Here is an 18,006-nt window from a genome sequence, read left to right as displayed (position 1 = left end):
TAATAATGGCTCTGAAAGAAAATGTCAAGTTTATTGGAAAAGACATTTTAATGTAGGTTAAGGTACATTAAATGTAGGTACAATCTACAGCAAATCAATAATTATCTAAATGTCTAATAATTGCTTTGTTGAGACATATCTAATGCTAATAATTATGTGAGGTTTTTACACCTTTTTTTAATCTGTTAACTGCTGTTCCGGCCCAAATATAACACTTTTATAAAATGAAAAAGTGTTGTCTTATATTTGAAAACACAATATCCATAGATGGCACAATATCAGATTTGCGACCAGCATTCCGATTAGTCTTTAAAACAGTACTCAGTAAGCTACAACTGATTACTTGTATTTCTAAATGACTCAATGGTAAATGTGGAGTTTAAATTAGGCATGTTAGAAAATAAAATGTACACCACATTTATTTTATTCTAAAAGATAATTATTCACTAGCGTTCCTTTTATAAATCTTTTATAAATCCTTACACTACATGCAGTGGTGACTTCCATTTAAAACACAGAATAAGGCAACAATCCCTGTGTTACCTGGTATTTGGAATCAAAGCGGGGTTAATTTACTGTTAGGCTAGGCTTAAACAGCTCAGCTGATGGTTTCTAGCCCAATGAGGTTTTTACAGGAACAGGGTGGGTTTGCCTCTTACTTCATACTTCACGTTGCAGTGTACCTTACTTACACGTGCGCACAACACATGCACACACAGACACACTTGTGGTGTGAATTCTAGCACCACATTACAATTTCTGCACAAAATGCTGACTTTGTCACCCACATCCTCACTGAACTCACACGTCTTCCTCAAGCAGTGCACACAAATCCTACATATTCATCATCCATCCAAACATGCTCACACACAGAGGTGCACGGTCCAATCAGGTTTTAGACCCCCTGTGGCTCCCCCTCTGCCCATCCCCGAAAAAATCCACACCTCCCCACCATCACCAGCCGGAGAAGACAATCCCCCTCTCATCCGTCACGGTCGCCCATTCTCTCATCTGTCCTTTTGAATTCTCCTGCATGACCATGATCCTCTCAATGGCCCCTTTGAGAGTGCAGTCCTTTGATTGGAGGAGACACGATCCAGCCCGCGCCTGATAAGCCACAAGCATGGCTGACTTCTGGATGCCGCCTTTTGCTGGTGACCCTTCCATGGTGGCCCAAGTAGCTGGCAGCAGATAGAAAAGGAGGATCTCTGTCGAAAAACAAATTTCTGCTGAGTGTCCAAGTGATGTTCTAATGCCTTGGCTGAGGTTTGCTCCATGTCCTCGGTTCTCGCAGCTTTTGGCTCTGTGTGTATTTTATGTATGTACACTACTATTATGGGTACATGCAATAAATGACAGCACCTACCTAATGAGTACATAATGCAGGTGCCTATTAGGAAAAATATTAATTTGGAAGAATGTGTTAATTGACTGTACAGACACCTCACGGTGGCAGCCAATCTGAGATGACAACTGCCACCACAGCAATAGTCTTCATCCTCTTTTATGAAATATAAATATATGAAAGTAAAGATGCAGAGTTAATTATTCATTTCATGCAGCTTGGTCATCTCTAATTATATCATGTTTGTCGTTTCAGTGACTGCCAGAACCATTGTGACACACTGTGGTAAATCTATGATGACGGTCTTAGATCATTATCCAGATGTACTGTACACTCAGTTTATGCTTGTGTTTTCCATTTTAACAAGGTTACAGAAATGAACAAAACCATTTAATACTTGTTTGTGCAATTTTTAGTTGTGATTTGGGATTTATTAAATTGTAAAACCATTAGGGTGCAAAATGGATGCAAACCACATGCACACATGTACGAACAACTGATGGCCTTCAGAACAGGCATTATGGATTAGCTTTATCCTATATTGGACCTTTTCTTTTCCAACAATCGGCCTTTTGAGGGAAGAATGTGAATTCTATGCAAATGTATGCAAATGATATTTAAAACAGAAGGGATTTTATTGCCTCTACCTGTGGCAATGGAATTAAACACCAGGACACAAAATGATTGCAATTTAAAGAAATGAAAGAAAACCTGCACCTTAAGAGTGTAAATAAATGGCTGGTTTTCTGCAGCGCTGGGAGCAGAGGATTTGAGGAAAAAAAAAAAAAGTTGGCCACTCATTTTGACAGCTCTGCACAGTAATCCTTTTAGTCGGCAGGGGGGACCAGGCACCACTCACATGGAGACCTCACAGTCACAGTGGCGGCCTAAACATCGCGCCCCCACCGCCAGCACCACCAGCCCACCTCCCAAAAAAGAAAAAACTATATGAAGCTGAATAGCTGCCAGAGACAATACTTCAGTTTCCACCCCTCACATTACAGCAGAAGAAGCACTAATCGCCTCATGCTAACGTAATCAACCCTCAGGTTAGGTGAACTATAACATTTTTTGTAATATGAAGAGGTTGGCGAAGAATGTGAAGAGACTTAATATCACACACACACACACACACACACACACACATTAGCAGAATATGCCCAGGAGATCATTTTACACGGTGACATCACAGAATGTTGTACGTGATTAAAGAGGTTTGAGATGTGCGATACTTTAGAAGCATGACGTGCTGACCCAAGTGGAGTCAAGTCATGATTTACAACATTTCAGAAATGTGTTGTAATTTTGCAAGCAATTTGCTATTGTTTCCCAGATTTAACATACACACTCACAATAAAAGCCACATTCTAATATGCTGGTATGCAAATTGAGCCCTTCTTTCCATAATTACTTATTGGTTTGTATTGTTAAGCATTGCATGAGTTCATTTTAGATTTTTTATAATAGCTAAACTTTAATGTTAACTTGTTATTTGGTAATATCTGTTGATTACATGTTGTCTGTGGGGCTACAATGAATGGAACATTGATAAGGGTTGTGCATGTGTGATTCTTCAGCTATGCCATATTTTGTGTGCTTGAATAAAAAAAATATATATAAATAGTAATAAACATTTCTGAATGTCCTTGTAGGTATATTCGCTTCGTTTTGTATTTAATATAGGAATAATTGAGTTAAAACTGAAATTTGCTAAATTAACCCTGAAATTGGAAGTAATATTAATATATTTAATATTTGAAAAGAAACACAGCTAAAATATAATTTCCATTGCAATTAAAATAAAGTGTTTAAAAAAAAAGACCATAACATCCACTTTTAGAATGCATTCCTAGACTGAATGGTTTAATCAGTTGTTTGTGGTAATATTTCCAAGTCTTATCACATCTCCCTTTGCAAAGCAGTTTTCCTTTTTGTATCCAACTAGTAATCCATGTTGTGAGTGTATCACTATCTCTTATCATTGTGTATCTGGTCTAGCCATACACCAGGATCAATACAGCTACAGTCTTTGCTCTAAATGAAAGGAAAAATATTTACAATTACACCGAACAAATCACTCCCGAATCGTCCATCATTAACATTATTCTTAATGAGCTTTTCTTTCCGGAAAGCTTTTCAAAATGGCATCAAATGCCCCTTTAACCAGGCCACCCCTTCAGCAACAATTACTGCCAATCAGCACCAATTCAAAGCAGTTTCCACTGATGAACAACCCATCGGCCTGCTGATTAACCAACCTTGGACTGTGGACATTCAGTCTTCACGCATCCAAGCACTAATTAGATGGTTAAATGTCTCTTTTTGTGAGATAACCTTTTTTTTTACCATACATAGCGTTTCCTGTTTAATGACATAAGCAGATCTGCTCAGAACTTGGTGCTTAATAAAACTTTTTAATGTTCGCTCCGTGTATAGATAGGTCATGCAAGATGTTTAATAACATGAAAGAACCATATTTGCACAATCTGGGTGCAGCCGGACACCCCTGAGAGTTTGGACGTCTAGGCCCCCCTGGGCGTAGGGCCGCCCCCTCATGTGTGTGACTGATAGGAAGAGACAGAGAGAGACACTCGGCTTTATTCAGGCCCCCGCTCTGCCGTTAGCAGCTCACTGCACCAAGACTAAGTTAACCTGACCACCTGCAACGTGGAGTCAGGAAACTTTACCCATTTTGTGCACGGTCTCCCGGACTCCCCAACTGTTGGACGAAGAAAAAAGGGGGAGGGTCACAGCTCCTTAGAGGTGGTTCTGCTCAGGGCAGGACCCCACCCACTTCACTGGGATTGGTCGAGACAGGGTTCGAGAGAGCCTGTGGGAGGTAGGGGGGTGGGGGGGGGGACAACTGCCGGACAGGGTGGCTGGAGTCTGCAGGAGCCAAAGATCCAGAAGTTTTATGCAGAGAGGGGTAGAGCAGGACATCCCAGAATTACTGCAGCTCAACAGAGAGTAAGACAGGGACACAAGCCACGAGAACTTGGAGGCAACCTAACACTCCAAGCGTCGTATCTTCTAAAAACGTCCAAAAAGGATTAATTCTGGGACTGTTGTCTGCTTTATTGCTGCTGGTCGGACATTCATTTTGGTCAAAGTGTGTGTTTGCGACATCATGAGGCAGGAGAGACAGGTGCTGTCATCGGGTGGAGCGCTATCGCTGCTGCTGGCCGCCTCCCTCCTCCTCAGCTCAGCGTCCTCGGAGGAGTACGACTACTACACCTGGCAGACGGACAACTTCCACAACAGCGGCCGCTTCTACAGCAAGCAGCCGCAGTGCGTGGACATCCCGTCGGACCTGCGCCTCTGCTACGGCGTCGGCTACAAGAAGATGCGTCTGCCCAACCTGCTGGACCACGAGACCATGCCCGAGGTGAGGCAGCAGGCCGGCAGCTGGGTGCCCCTGCTGGCCAAGCGCTGCCACGCCGACACGCAGGTGTTCCTGTGCTCCCTGTTCGCGCCCGTCTGCCTGGACCGGCCCATCTACCCCTGCCGCTCGCTGTGCGAGGCGGTGCGAGACAGCTGCGCTCCTGTCATGGAGACCTACGGGTTCCCCTGGCCCGAGATGCTGCAGTGCGAGAAGTTCCCCATCGACAACGACCTCTGCATCCCCATCCAGTTCAGCGGGAACCACGCCACCCAGACGCCAGGTAAAGGTCACCCGATCGAATGTAGGGTTGAACTATGCATGGGACGCAGTGCACATAGCGGTGATATGTAATCACAATATTTAACACGCACACAATACAGCTTGAGCACATTTGCAGTTTTTCAGCAAAATAAGACAAAAGTATAGAATATATCTGCTACAATTGAAACCAATGAAATACGCTGATAGAGGGAAGGGGGTTAGTAAGGGGAAATCAGTGTATGTCAAACATTTTAACTGTGACTCTACAATTAACATTTAATAATTCAGAAATCCCACAGGTGGATGTGCATGGTGGTCATTAATAAACAATATGACTTTTCACCAGTGTTTCGTATATATGTAATCTGAATACATATATTTCTATTTACTGTAATTTAAGATTCCCGGGCCATGCACCACCCAAACATTTGTCACTCTGTGAGTCACAGAAAAATAATTGAGTGTTACTGGGGGGGGGGCTCGGCTGCAGAAATGGGTTAAAGTCCTGTCCTGTGCAGCTTATTGACCAGGCGATCAGACGACAGATAGCTGATTATTTATTGATCTTGTTTCATCCCTACAGTACTTAGTTTTAGCAAGAAACAATGGCAACATTGCTTTGCAAGAAGTGTATCCTTCTGCATTTAAAACGTTCTTTTACAGTCGCGGACATGGACGCTAAATCTGGCATGCTTAGGTAAAAGGAGAGAGACCCGTTCCTGCAGCCGCAAAGCTTACAGAACACTTACAGAAAATAAAGTGGAGGGACTGTATTCAGCATTCAAGCGCACCAATGGGCTTTCACTTTTTTAAAAGAGAGAGGGAGCAAGAGAGAGAGAGAAAGAGAGAGAGAGAAAAATCTGTTGTGGAATGTGGAGGGGAGTGAACCCTGCCGAGTCTGGCCTAACCCCCCCCCTTCCTTTTTGTTCATTCCCGTTTGTTAGATGGCCAGTTAGCCCAGGCAGCCAATTACGGCGGTTTACTAATTAGTGAGAATGGGAGAAAATGAGAAGGGGGGTTTCAGGAGCATCTGAGGAAGGAAGAAAAAATGGCAGTCGATGAGTGCGTGTGTGTTGAGGGGGAGAATGGGATTATGGGGTTTGCCCAGGACTCCATGGGAAGTCTGGGAAAAGTGAACGTCTGGTGCACTGGACATTGGAAAAGCATGCATCCTTATCAAACCGTGTCAGAAGTCATGTTTCCGTGGACACTCAGACTGCACACATTGAAATTGCAAAAATAAAATATGTCTAGTGGAAACACAACAATTTAGAAAAAAATATTTAAGCCCCCATGTGGTGGCATTTGAGAAAACCAAAAAAAGAAAAAAACTGCAAATGGAAATTTTAAAATGGCAATGGAATTTACTGGTCACATGACCTTCGAAAATGCATGGTATGTCTGGGTAGAGGGGGCTTTTTTTTCTGAAAAAATTCTGAAAATTATTCAATTCTCTTCATTTAAGTTTCATATAGCTCTGCTTTAGCCTGCAGACAGCCAGGGTCTCATTTCACATCTCCTGAGTTACATACAACTCACACATCCTTGCACAGAAAATGTGTGTGTGTAGCTGTACCGAACACCTGGCCTCTCACTTTCCTTTTAAATTACCTGTACTTTTGTTAAACGTCCCTTTTCCCCTTGCGTTTTACATATATGTATATATATAGTTTTTTTTAATAAAAAAAACATGTGCAGTGGAACACATTCATTTCGATTTGAGACTGGTTTTCCCTCGTTCCACGAGTCTTGCGCTGGTCTTCCTGTGAAACCACAGGTAGGACACAGGTAGAACACAGCCAGACCACATAAAGTCTCCATGACTTGGGTCGTTAAGGGTTCGTACTACACGATGAGTGAGAAGTGACAAGGGAAATGTCACAAAACAGAAATTCTAAAATGCACAACCAACAAAAAATAAGTGCTGTGATATATTCAACGAGTTCAGTGACCTTAAAAATTGGATTTGAATACTAATCAGAAAGTTGTTCAGCAGTAGAGAGAAGGTCTGAAAGATTTTAGTCTTAAAAAAAATCCGTCTCGATGAATTACAACGATGCAGAGGCTGACCCAGTCTCACTGGAGGCTCCATGGAAAACCTCGCTTGTAAGGACGTTCAGGCTCTTCCTTAACCAACAGTGCTTTTTCGGCCCCCGCGATGTTCAAGGCATCGGGAGAAATGTCCTGTTATCGGCACATCGCTCCTTTTTATTTTCCTGATCGCGGCCAAAGGAAGCGGCACAAAGGCCCTAGGAAAACGGACGGCGAGGAGAAGGCGAGGGGCTCAGCGGGGTTCCAGATTAAATGAGTTGAAAGTGTGCCAGCACGGCGCTCGCTCGCTGGCTTTTTCACTTTTTCTTCATCTCGAGTACATTTGATTTATTAATAAGACGCAAGAAGCCTGCTGGTTTTAGAATGCCCGGGGGAGCGCCGGTAGGCTGGGGAGGAAGGGGGTGGGTGTCTTTGAGGCCTCCGCCGTCTGCGAAAGTTGTGCGGTTATACAGATGTGGGGAACGCTGACATAAATCATATGCCGTGTTGCAGCCCCAGCCCCGGTAATGTTTTATGTCAGATGGTGTTGCTGCTCGTAACTTAAAGAGGTCAAATGAGCCGTAAAATTACGACCTGCACATGGTCTGAACAGGGATCTCCTGCCCTTGGAAGATGAGCAGCAACATGCGCACACGTGCTGAACGTCATGGGCTCTGTCAAAGTGCTGTGGTGTTTGCCAATATCACATGAAATACATCTTCACTGTCTATGGGAATAAACAGATACAAACAGGAAAGGCGTCTAGTGATGATTGACAGTTATCTTCCTCATTCTGGATGCTTCAATACGTCACATGCTCAAAACAGCATACGCAATATTGTCAGATGTCCTTGTTCGAGCATCAAACATACTAAAACACACACAAAAGTATTTAACTGCAATCCCTCAAACTCAAATCCTCTGAATCAGGAAACACTGAGTGCAAGGTCCCAGTTCACCGTATAATTAATTGTAAATTAAAAAGCAAAAAAAAATATGCTATTTCTCATTTTGCACCTTGAAAATATCCCCCTGCGTGCATGTCAGGAGGGAATCCACTTTCCTCTCTGAAGAAATGAATGTCTGCTGTAATTTAGGAGAGGGATCCAGTTTAATTGCACGGAATGACAGTGCTGTTTCAGGTGTGAAGCGGAGTGAGTGGCGCGCCCGCAGGCCTGTCCTCTGGTAACTTCAGGAATAACTTCAGTAACGTTGTCCAGGAATAACTTGCTGCAGGGGGTTCTGTTTTGGAATAGGGGCAGGGTCACTGTTATTCCAGGATGAACAGAAACAACAGGACATCAGATAGTATCCGCTTGGAACATCACAGATAGCCATCTCCCCTCTCCCTGTTCAGCAGAGAAGCATTCACCACAGTGTTAAAGTTCAGTTCTGGATGGGAAAAGTAGCTGGCATTTCACCCTGTGTGTGTATGAGCAGGAGAGAGAGGAGATGGAGTAGAGATGAGTGTCGGGCCAATGTAGGACGGCAGAGCATGGTGTGTTTGGAATGTATTCTCCTGACACACACCAAAACAGGCTCTGGAAGCCACACACACACACACACACAAAAACACCACATAATGAATAAATAAATAAATAAATAAATAAAATCTCCATGCCAGTCTATTAAAATACTCTCTACTCTGAAAAGCATAAAACATCTAATAATTTTGCTTTGTTTACTGCATGTTTGTTTACTAAATTCCCGTTATTTCATAGTTTTGATCTCCGTTCATGAAAAACCCATAATAAGAGATCCGTCAGCTTGCACTATACTATACATCATGCTGACAGAAAGGATGTCAGTGTCATAACGTGTACATATGTACTTGTGTGGGCATAGGAGCACGAGAGAGTGTGTGTGGGTATACACACATTAAGGCTGGTAGAACAGTCAGACTGTGTGCATTGAGATGTGACCCTGAGAGCTAAGGCATGCCAACCTTTAACCTCTTCTTCATCAGGATGGGGGTGGAGCTAAGGGCTAGATGATAACCCTTGATCTCAGCTTAGGGGCAAGTGTGTGTGTATGTGTGTCTATGGTATTTAGACTGACATACCACTCTCCAATAGATGGCGGGCTCACACACTCCCACTCTCTTTCACACACACACACACACACACACACACACACACACTTGCCCCTAAGCTGAGATATTTTGTACACTGATGGTGCTTTTCACAACGCGTGTCAAAGCCATGAAACGTCATGAAGCTTCATAACAGTGGACTGCTGAACACTGAAAGTGAATTATGCCATGATGATGATGATGATGAAGACATTGCGACAGCAAAGCCGAAATATGATGAAAATTACAACATCTCATTTTCTCTGCAGTTTCTAAGGTCTGCCCTCCATGTGACAACGAGCTCAAAGCCGACACCATCATGGAGCATTTCTGCGCAAGTGACTTCGGTGAGTAACATGCTCTGTGAAACCTGGACACAGTTAGCCATGAACACTCAGAAGGCACTTCCACACATTTGAACTGTTTGTAATTGAGGTGGACAAATTGGGGATCTGAGTCAAAATATGGAAAGTCCCAAGGGAAAGACGAGTGACCAATGCAGTAAATGTGCAGAACGAACGGGGCCATAGCACTGGTTCCTAACATGGTGCTAGAAAACAAGCTTCCAATTTGGTGCCTTTTCATTGTTCCTACTCTCCTACCCATTGTTCATATTCGATTTTGTTACACTGAAAGGATTCACTGAAACAGACTCTGAGCCAAACAAATTGCAAGACTATGACTGAATAATTTCGATGAGCTGTGTAGCTTACCTCTTACATTGGGTTTCAACATGCTCAACTAATTAGTTCTCAATTGTCCATCGTGTCTATTTGAACTCCAGCGAGAACGTTTACAGCACTTAGTTTGCCAGCTTTAAAATCACTGCACTTTCTCTAACATATGCAAGCAAAACTAAAGATGTATCAATTGACAGCACTTGCCACAACATCATGTGAAAGTGGCACTGGTGAGGGGAGGGGGGGCTAGGGGGCGTAACCAAGCCCTACGGAGCTCTGTTACAGATGGACACGCTCTCCCCTAACCTTGATTGTTTTGATAAGGGAGACCAAATGACCCTCACCAACATGTTGAGAAGCGAGACAACTGACTGCCCAAATTCCACATATCTCTGTTACACAAATATGCCCGTCCCTCAGATTTTATTTACAGAGAAAAAACGTTTCCATATTTCCCACGGGGGTGTCTGCAACTTGACGTTACCCTGACAGTCAAATCCGGGTTCTTAAGCTTTTTAGATGAAACAGTTCAGTTTTGTACTAATTAATTTGTACTATTAACGTTTTTGTCTAAGAGTTTAGTGACAACTAGGCTTTTTCATGTTGGTTTTTTGTACAGGTTAATTGGGTTCTACTACAACTAAATGAGTAGTCAGAATTTTGGTTTGTAATTGTAAATGTTCTGGTAAAAATGGTCAGGTAAAAGTGAAAACGTGATTTTGTCACAGTAACGTCTACATCTGAATGCAGAGCACTGGTCTTAACGAACTTCTTCCCTGTGAACAAGAGCAGAGCCCACAAAAGCTCCTCTGTGGAAACCTCTGAGTCGGTCCAGTGCATTTGTTCCAGAAACAAATGAACGGACACCATGTAACGTCTGTTTCTCCTGACCTCAGGGTCACCATCTTCACATGGGTCAAAACACACATTCCCCACGATCCTTCACAGGGGGACAGACCCTCTCTCAGTGACAGGCAGATTGACTCTTTAGGTGTTTTTGCACTGGGAACAAAACCCCCAATGCCAAGTAAAGACAGTGAACGTCAGCTCAGCATCGTGAGAAAAATCTACAAATTATGTTTATTCTATATTCATTACATTTTATGGGCACAAGTGAAGTAAGTTTAAGCTATTGGTCATAATCAACAGTTCGCTTTATTTGGACACCAAGAACTATTATTAATAATAATACATTTTTTCTGATTTTATTATTTTAGCTGTTATAAATGATCATATGAGTATTGTTATGTCTGGAAGTCTTCCTTGCCTTTGTTTTTCTTGCTAATTGTCGAGAATTTGATTGTTCACCCCCAAAGGCCATCGCTTGCTGCTCAATTAGACTCTCTCAATAAATCTCAGATTAGCATTACATAAATGCCAACGTTTAGGTGCTCTTTCCATCCCATTGGGTGAAAGCCCCAGGTAGAATTAAGGGGAACCAAAGGGGGAAAGAATTGTTCAATCCAGTTTTAGTTTTAAAATACTAGCATTTTTCTGCTATTGATATTACCAGATGGCAATATTTTAACATTTTAACTTTATTTATACTCTATAATTGGACCTAAAAGAATTATTCAGAGATAGATATGGAGCACATGAAACAGCGGCAAGCAGCATTTGCCCAAGACAATCTGCAATGATATGGGTTCATTAGCCTTTGGGGGGAACCTGCCTCATATTTCATACATCTTGGGTTGATTTAGCATGAGAGTATTTCCTGTGCATAAGCTCTGATGGGTCCAGTCGGCCCATTAATGAATCAAACCAGCACACAGGGACGCTTTCTCTCCGCCGAGTGACACACTCACTGCCTGGCTTTTCTCTTCCTTCCCACAAACACTCACACCACCCACAATTTACCAGAGCTCTTGTTTAAAAGCACAGGTTCGGCTTGTCACTGCGACGTTGCCCAGACTAGCTCTCACACGGCGATGTAGCCAGTGCTAAAGCTTTAGTTTCCTTGGCCAAAACAGAGCGATGTCACATCATTTTGGGCATAGCATGCTATTTCCCTGTATTGCCCTGGGATATTTCTTCAGTGTGTCATTGGTCTTGAGAGAAATACAACCATCAGTTATATTGTTTAGCCTATTTCATTGAATTAGGCTTCATATGGGGATGTTTTGTACTGAAACTTACTACTGCCATGCCCCTAAAAGAAAAACAGAAATCATATAAAAACTTATTGTTCTTAAAAGGTGTTGTTACTTTTCTGTTTTTTTTTTCATGCTAACATAACACGTAATAAGTTTCTGTTAAAAATTTTTATTTCACATCTTGGTTGGTCCCAATGCAAGGTAAAGGTGTGTTATGCCAATTTTTGAATCGATGTCAAGAACTGCATACACCTTGCTGGAGCGTGCAGAGCTCATGGGCAAGGTCATTTCCAAGGCAAAAGATTGTTTGAAAGATTTGTAACATTTGATTGACAACTTTCCAATTTGTGAACAGTTTTGAACAAATCAATGAAACCGTAGCGTCAAAGTTTGCCTTTGCTCAAAACGAGAAACATTTTAACAAGGTGTGTTTCAATCTTTGAACAATATAAGTTTTATGTTAGAATTTAAAATATATCTTTTTTTTTAATACATTTTCACAATATTAATGTAATACGGCTCAGTTTAACATTTGGTAATATGTCATCAGTACGCTGACATGGTTTTCATTTCAGCCTGCACATATATGCACATATATGCTTCGGTGTACCATTTTCTGCATTGATAGCATTAACAGTTTTGCATTGTATCTGTGAAGGTATGCAATGACATCACAAACACAAGCAGCTCTTCCTCAAAGAATTTTCCTTACCCCAATTCAATTCCACTATATTTGTGTGGTTTTTACAACACCATTGTCAGTTTTTGGTCATTGTGTGCGCTTGAGCTGAAACATTCAAGGAGTCCAAGGCAACAGTTTGACAGAAAAGCTCTCTGAAAAGAACCCAACACGCATTGGGAGAATCAATTCTATTCTTACCATAGCTACAAAATTGAACCGAGGTCTCAAACCAGGTAGACATTTTTGGCAATCCAGACTTGAAGATGAATTGAAGATTTTGAATGTCGATTATTATCAGATGACATCACAGCCTTTGCTAGCCCAAAGCTTTATATAATTCCATTTATTTCTACATTCACTGAAACTATGCCTCTAAAGAGACTGCCCCACATCTTGGCAGTTAATTAATATTGTGAATAGTGACAATGCAAGTCAAATGAGAAAAAAATCAAGACACAACCTGTGATTCTTAAACTCCTATTCCTATTCAGTCCTAGTTTCCTAGTTCTAGTCCTAGTCCTAGCATTTCATCTACATGATAAATTTAGCTGTTCGGCCAACAATAGCTGAACTATTGTTATGCCTGGTTAATGGAGTGTAGAAAAGTAAAAATATTTGTTCTTGTCTGAGAAACAGTAACAATTTCTTAATCATTTTGTCCATACTAAGCCATGATTCAGTTGGGCAAACTGGGAATCAATAAATACATTTTGCCCAGTCCAGTCATCTGTGTTTGGTGTATATGTCACAGCAGAAGCCTCACCTCAAAATGTAATTCCTTTGAGCCTTCGCAGAGCGTCAAATTTTTTATCTTGAAATGCACTGAAGCACTGTCAAAAATGCATCCTTGGAGAACCATGCTGGAGAATTGCGCTTGTCACCTTGGTAAATAATGATCTTCCTCTGTTACAGAGGAATGATGCCATTTTGTGGTGAAACAGACCTGGCTTTATGTTCAAACAATGGTCAAGGGTGCTTGAAACTGCACAGATCCGAAGGAAAATGGATGTTCGTTGCATACTTTTAAACCTTCGGGATTTTCGTTTTGTCATACTCGTCTATTTGATGTGAGCCTCGCAAAATTCTTCCCAGAGGAAGAGGGATTTGTGTAAACATAAAACCTGAGAATGATAGAAAAACATAGTGAGTGAGAGTGAGACTGGGAAGGAACAAAGTGAGGATTTTTAGGCTGCTGATCGTCTGCTTGCATGTGGGTTTGAAGCGTTTCGAGAGCGTGTCTGCTCCGCTGGGTGGGTGCCACTCGGGCTGTGGACCAGTGAATCATGTCGCTCCTGGGAGACGTAAAACACGCCGGCGCTCTGCACAATCCTCACAGCCTTCAGCGCATCTTCCGCTGAGTGTGTGAATGTCCTTCTGCACGAACAAGAGCAAACAAACCAAACGAGTAGAGGGGAACTTTTGGGGGCGCAATGGCTGCAAAGGGACTGTTTGTGGCATTGGGGGACATTCCCAATGGATTTACATACATACATACATACATACATACATACAATAAACAAGAAAGGACCACTTGGTAGTTCTGTGTCTTGAAGAGGACAAACTACCTTATTTGTTGCTGGCTAATTATTTCTGTGACTTAGAACATAATATTTAATAGTGTTTAGAATTGGGAGGAGTCGGATGATGGACAGCTCTCTCACAGACTACATTTCGGATGTTTTAAACCTTATGTAAACACTGAGGAAGCCTTTGACCTAAAAGTAGCAAACAAGGCCAACAACATGGCACGTGATGCTGATCTTAGTGCCAGTTTGAAAATTGTGCCCCTGCTGTTCCTGGTTCATCGAACTAAGATCACAGTTCTGAAGATGAATGGGTTAATGTGTTCCAATTTTTATAAATAAATACATTGATTTTTTTTTTCTGCACTGCTAGCACCAGTCATGCTGAGTGTTGATCTGTTCTGCACATGTGCAGAAATATTTCATGCTACCAAGGCTGCCTTCTTCACTGCTGAGAAGCATTACAGTACAAGCATTTCTTTTTATATCCAAATAAATCAAGGAGATGTTAGTGCTAATAACTAATCTGACTATACTCTCTGTCTCTCTCAGTACTCAAAATGAAGATTAAAGAAGTGAAGAAAGAGAAGGGGGACCGTAAGCTCTTGGCTGCACAAAAGAAAAAGAAGGTCCTAAAGATGGGGGTTCTGCGCAAGAAGGACCTGAAGAAGTTGACCCTGTACATAAAGAATGGCGCTAACTGCCCATGTTCACAGCTGGACAGCCTGAGCAGCAGCTTCCTCATCATGGGCCGCAGAGTGGACCAGCAACTGCTGATCATGTCCATCCACAAGTGGGACAAGAAGAGCAAGGAGCTCAAGTTTGCCGTTAAATACATGAAGTCCCACCAATGCCCAACCTACCACACGGTGTTCCAGTGATGGGCTAACCAACACTGTGTTGTCTACCGACACCACCACCCTAAACAACAGCCATCCCACCACTTTTGCTCATCAGAATGTCAAGATTTCCATGCAGGCGTTTACTAATAACGAAAAAAAGAAAACTCCTGTGGACTAAAATACCAATAAGAAGAGTGTCTTGGTGTCCACTGGTCCACCATGCCAACTTATTTTCACATGTAATACATCATCCTCACTGCTTTGCTATTTGAATACAGACAACTGTTTTTATATTTAACAAAGTAAAATTACTTTTGTACACTTACAGTATGCTCATCAACAGACTACAGATTTGAGTGGATGTGAAGCATTGTGGAAAAAGTGATTCTTAATTCTGATTCTTGATGGAGTCAGTGAAGTTATTGGAAAAAAAGGGAGAATAACACAAACAAATTGTTTGGTTAAAATAAATTTGTTAAAATAAAGGAAAGTGAATATATTGATGTAAATCCCCATGGAAAGAATGGATGTAGTGCTAATTAGTTTTTTATTTGTAGATACTTTTTTTTTGTAAAGTAAAATAATGGTTTTCGCTGTGGATTACAAAGTGGGAAAATCTGCACAGTCTACATAATATTGCAATTTTGCAGGGGGTTTGTATGTTTGCACATTTGTTTCCCTCAACAGAAAAAATATTGTATTGTAGAAATTCAGATAAAATTCAATTTGAAATCAGTTGAAAAACGTTTTGTTTTGTGGCCAGTACCTGTCTTGCCAGTGGAATTTTCCCAAATTTGAACATTTAGTATGATTCTATCATATTGATAATAAGGCTGACAAATGGCTGCTTGAGTTGGAGGTGGAACTCAAACTTAGTTGATTCAACAGACAGCTGAACTCACTGAATGTAGAGAATTCACATTTGTGGTGTTTACTGCGTTAGCCACCATTCTGGGGAATGATGTGAAAACCTGAATAGGGGGTTTAAAAGTTTGGGGTATAAAATTACAAATTTTTAGCTGCTATTAACAAACAACATTACTTCAGTTTTTCACTTTCTTCAGTCAAACGATAGCGACATAAAATGACCTAGAATTGGATGCAACTAATACCAAAGGGCTTAATATGGTGGAACATGAAAACATTCCAGTTGGATATCGGCTCACTGAAGAAATGTCACAGTTAGAGTAAATTGAGGTGCCGTATGATCTCTGTAAAGCACAGCACCTCCACAGGGCAGGAGTGGAATTGCAGTTCTTGAGTAAATAACCAATCGAATCACTGGCAGGAAGCTCTGAACACCGACTGAGGTGTATCTGTTGGGTGAAAATGTCTCATGTGAGGTCTTCTGTGTCTTTTGTTATAAAACCTTCTCCTATTTTTGACTCTAATACACATTTATGCTATTAAAAACCAATCTTACAGACATAACCCTGAGTTCAATGTTGCTGAAATAAATGATATACAAATACAACACTTTTGTCTTAAATGAATTTGTAAATAAACAAATAAATAAAGCATAAAATTAAAATGGTTTAGTGTAAACTTGTATTGCGTTGAGACATCTGCACATATACCTCATATGGCAGGCCGTGCTTCCCTTGTCTGTGTCTGCGTGTTGTGCTGTGTGTGGCTGCAAACCTCCTGGTATGTCCCAATCATGTGGTGTGCACTTGCCATTGTCCTCTTCTCACTTCTGGGTTGTAGGTCCTTGATCAGGATACTTTCCTAGGACCCTGCAGCATGGTTAAGGATCATGCACGGTGTGATGAGTGACAGGTTTGGCCTGTTATGTCTAAAAGTTTCCCCTATATTAATCCTGCGTGATCCGGAACTCAGCAGAGCTGTCATCCAGCACATATCGCAAGGTGTTCCCTGTGTCTCCTGTCTTCAACACTAGTCTGTAGTCTGTGCTGTGGTGAAGTGTGTGAAAGTTCTGTGTATCATACAGAATCATGCATATCCAAGATGGACTGTTTGGGTTGTTTACATTTACAGCATTTATCAGACGCCCTTATCCAGAACGACTTACAATCAGTAGTTACAGGGACAGTCCCCCCCTGGAGCAATTTTGTGTCTTGCTCGGGGACACAATGGTAGTAAGTGGGATTTGAACCTGGGTCTTCTGGTTCATAGGTGAGTATGTTACACACTACCACCCTAGTAGCTACTACCAGGTTGTTCTGCTATCCAGGAACTGGGACGTTCTCTGCTACTCGTGCAAGGGTAAGATGGGAAGTGAGAGGCAGTGTCAAGCAGCCCTGAGAGACGCATATGGCAACACCCACTGATGGCTGTTTTTCAGCGTGAGCGTGGTGGCTAGTTTATTCCCATTCATTCATCTATGTTCAAATAAACAAGTTTTCCTTTAACCCTCATTGTCCATCATTTACCGCACCTTGGGTGTGACCAGTAGTTTGTCTATCAGGAAAATGGTTTTTTATGATGGATAGCATCCTTGTTATTGCTACATATTTGCTATAATTTGTCCCACTGTGGAAGAGTATTTTTATAATGTCTGAACAAAGCAAGCATCAGTCTCATCTCTAGGGACCTTGAATACAATGTGGATATAAATTCAGTGATGGAATAAACTTATTTCTACTGAAGTTTTCAAACTGGGAAACAAGAGTCTAACAAATATTTTTTTCTCAATGTAACTCGTCTGCCGATGACAGATGAATTCTAATGTAATATGCCAACACTGAAAAAATGGAGATAAATCTCTTAAAATGAATTTCAGAAGAAAGAATCATGTGAAGATACTTTTCAACTTCACTTTTGTGAAGCAGGGCAGGAGAAAGTAGAAAAAAAGAGAGAGAGAGTTTGAGAAAGGATCCTGTTAGAGACACCGGGCAGACAAACGACCAGACGCAGGGTGGAGCTGTCAGCACCTGCTGAAAGGTCACTTAGTGTAATTAATAAGAGTCTGCTGAAGGCTGGCAGTAGGGCGGGGGCAATCGCCAGGGGGGGACAGGGGGTGCTTTGTGCTCCAGAACGGTGATGATATACACTGGCCGCAGAGCGGTCGATCAGAGGGGCATTTACGTCGTCCGTTGGCTCCTGTGACACCAGACTTCCCAGGAAGGCTCT

General features: G+C 41.8%; 1 protein-coding gene across 1 annotated transcript; it reads left to right on the top strand.

Annotated features, from left to right (window-relative positions):
• Window positions 1-4,245: 4,245 nt before the first annotated feature.
• Window positions 4,246-16,387, top strand: sfrp5 (secreted frizzled-related protein 5). Its single transcript, XM_028969271.1, has 3 exons — window positions 4,246-5,007; window positions 9,360-9,437; window positions 14,624-16,387. Exons 1-3 carry the CDS (start codon window positions 4,473-4,475, stop codon window positions 14,950-14,952), a joined length of 942 nt encoding a protein of 313 aa, XP_028825104.1. The 5' UTR covers window positions 4,246-4,472; the 3' UTR covers window positions 14,953-16,387.
• The last annotated feature ends 1,619 nt before the right edge of the window (window positions 16,388-18,006 follow it).

Source organism: Denticeps clupeoides, chromosome 2 (genome assembly GCF_900700375.1).
Source record: "Denticeps clupeoides chromosome 2, fDenClu1.1, whole genome shotgun sequence".
NCBI classification, from domain to species: Eukaryota; Metazoa; Chordata; class Actinopteri; order Clupeiformes; family Denticipitidae; genus Denticeps; species Denticeps clupeoides.
This window is presented reverse-complemented; position numbering and strand designations above follow the sequence as displayed.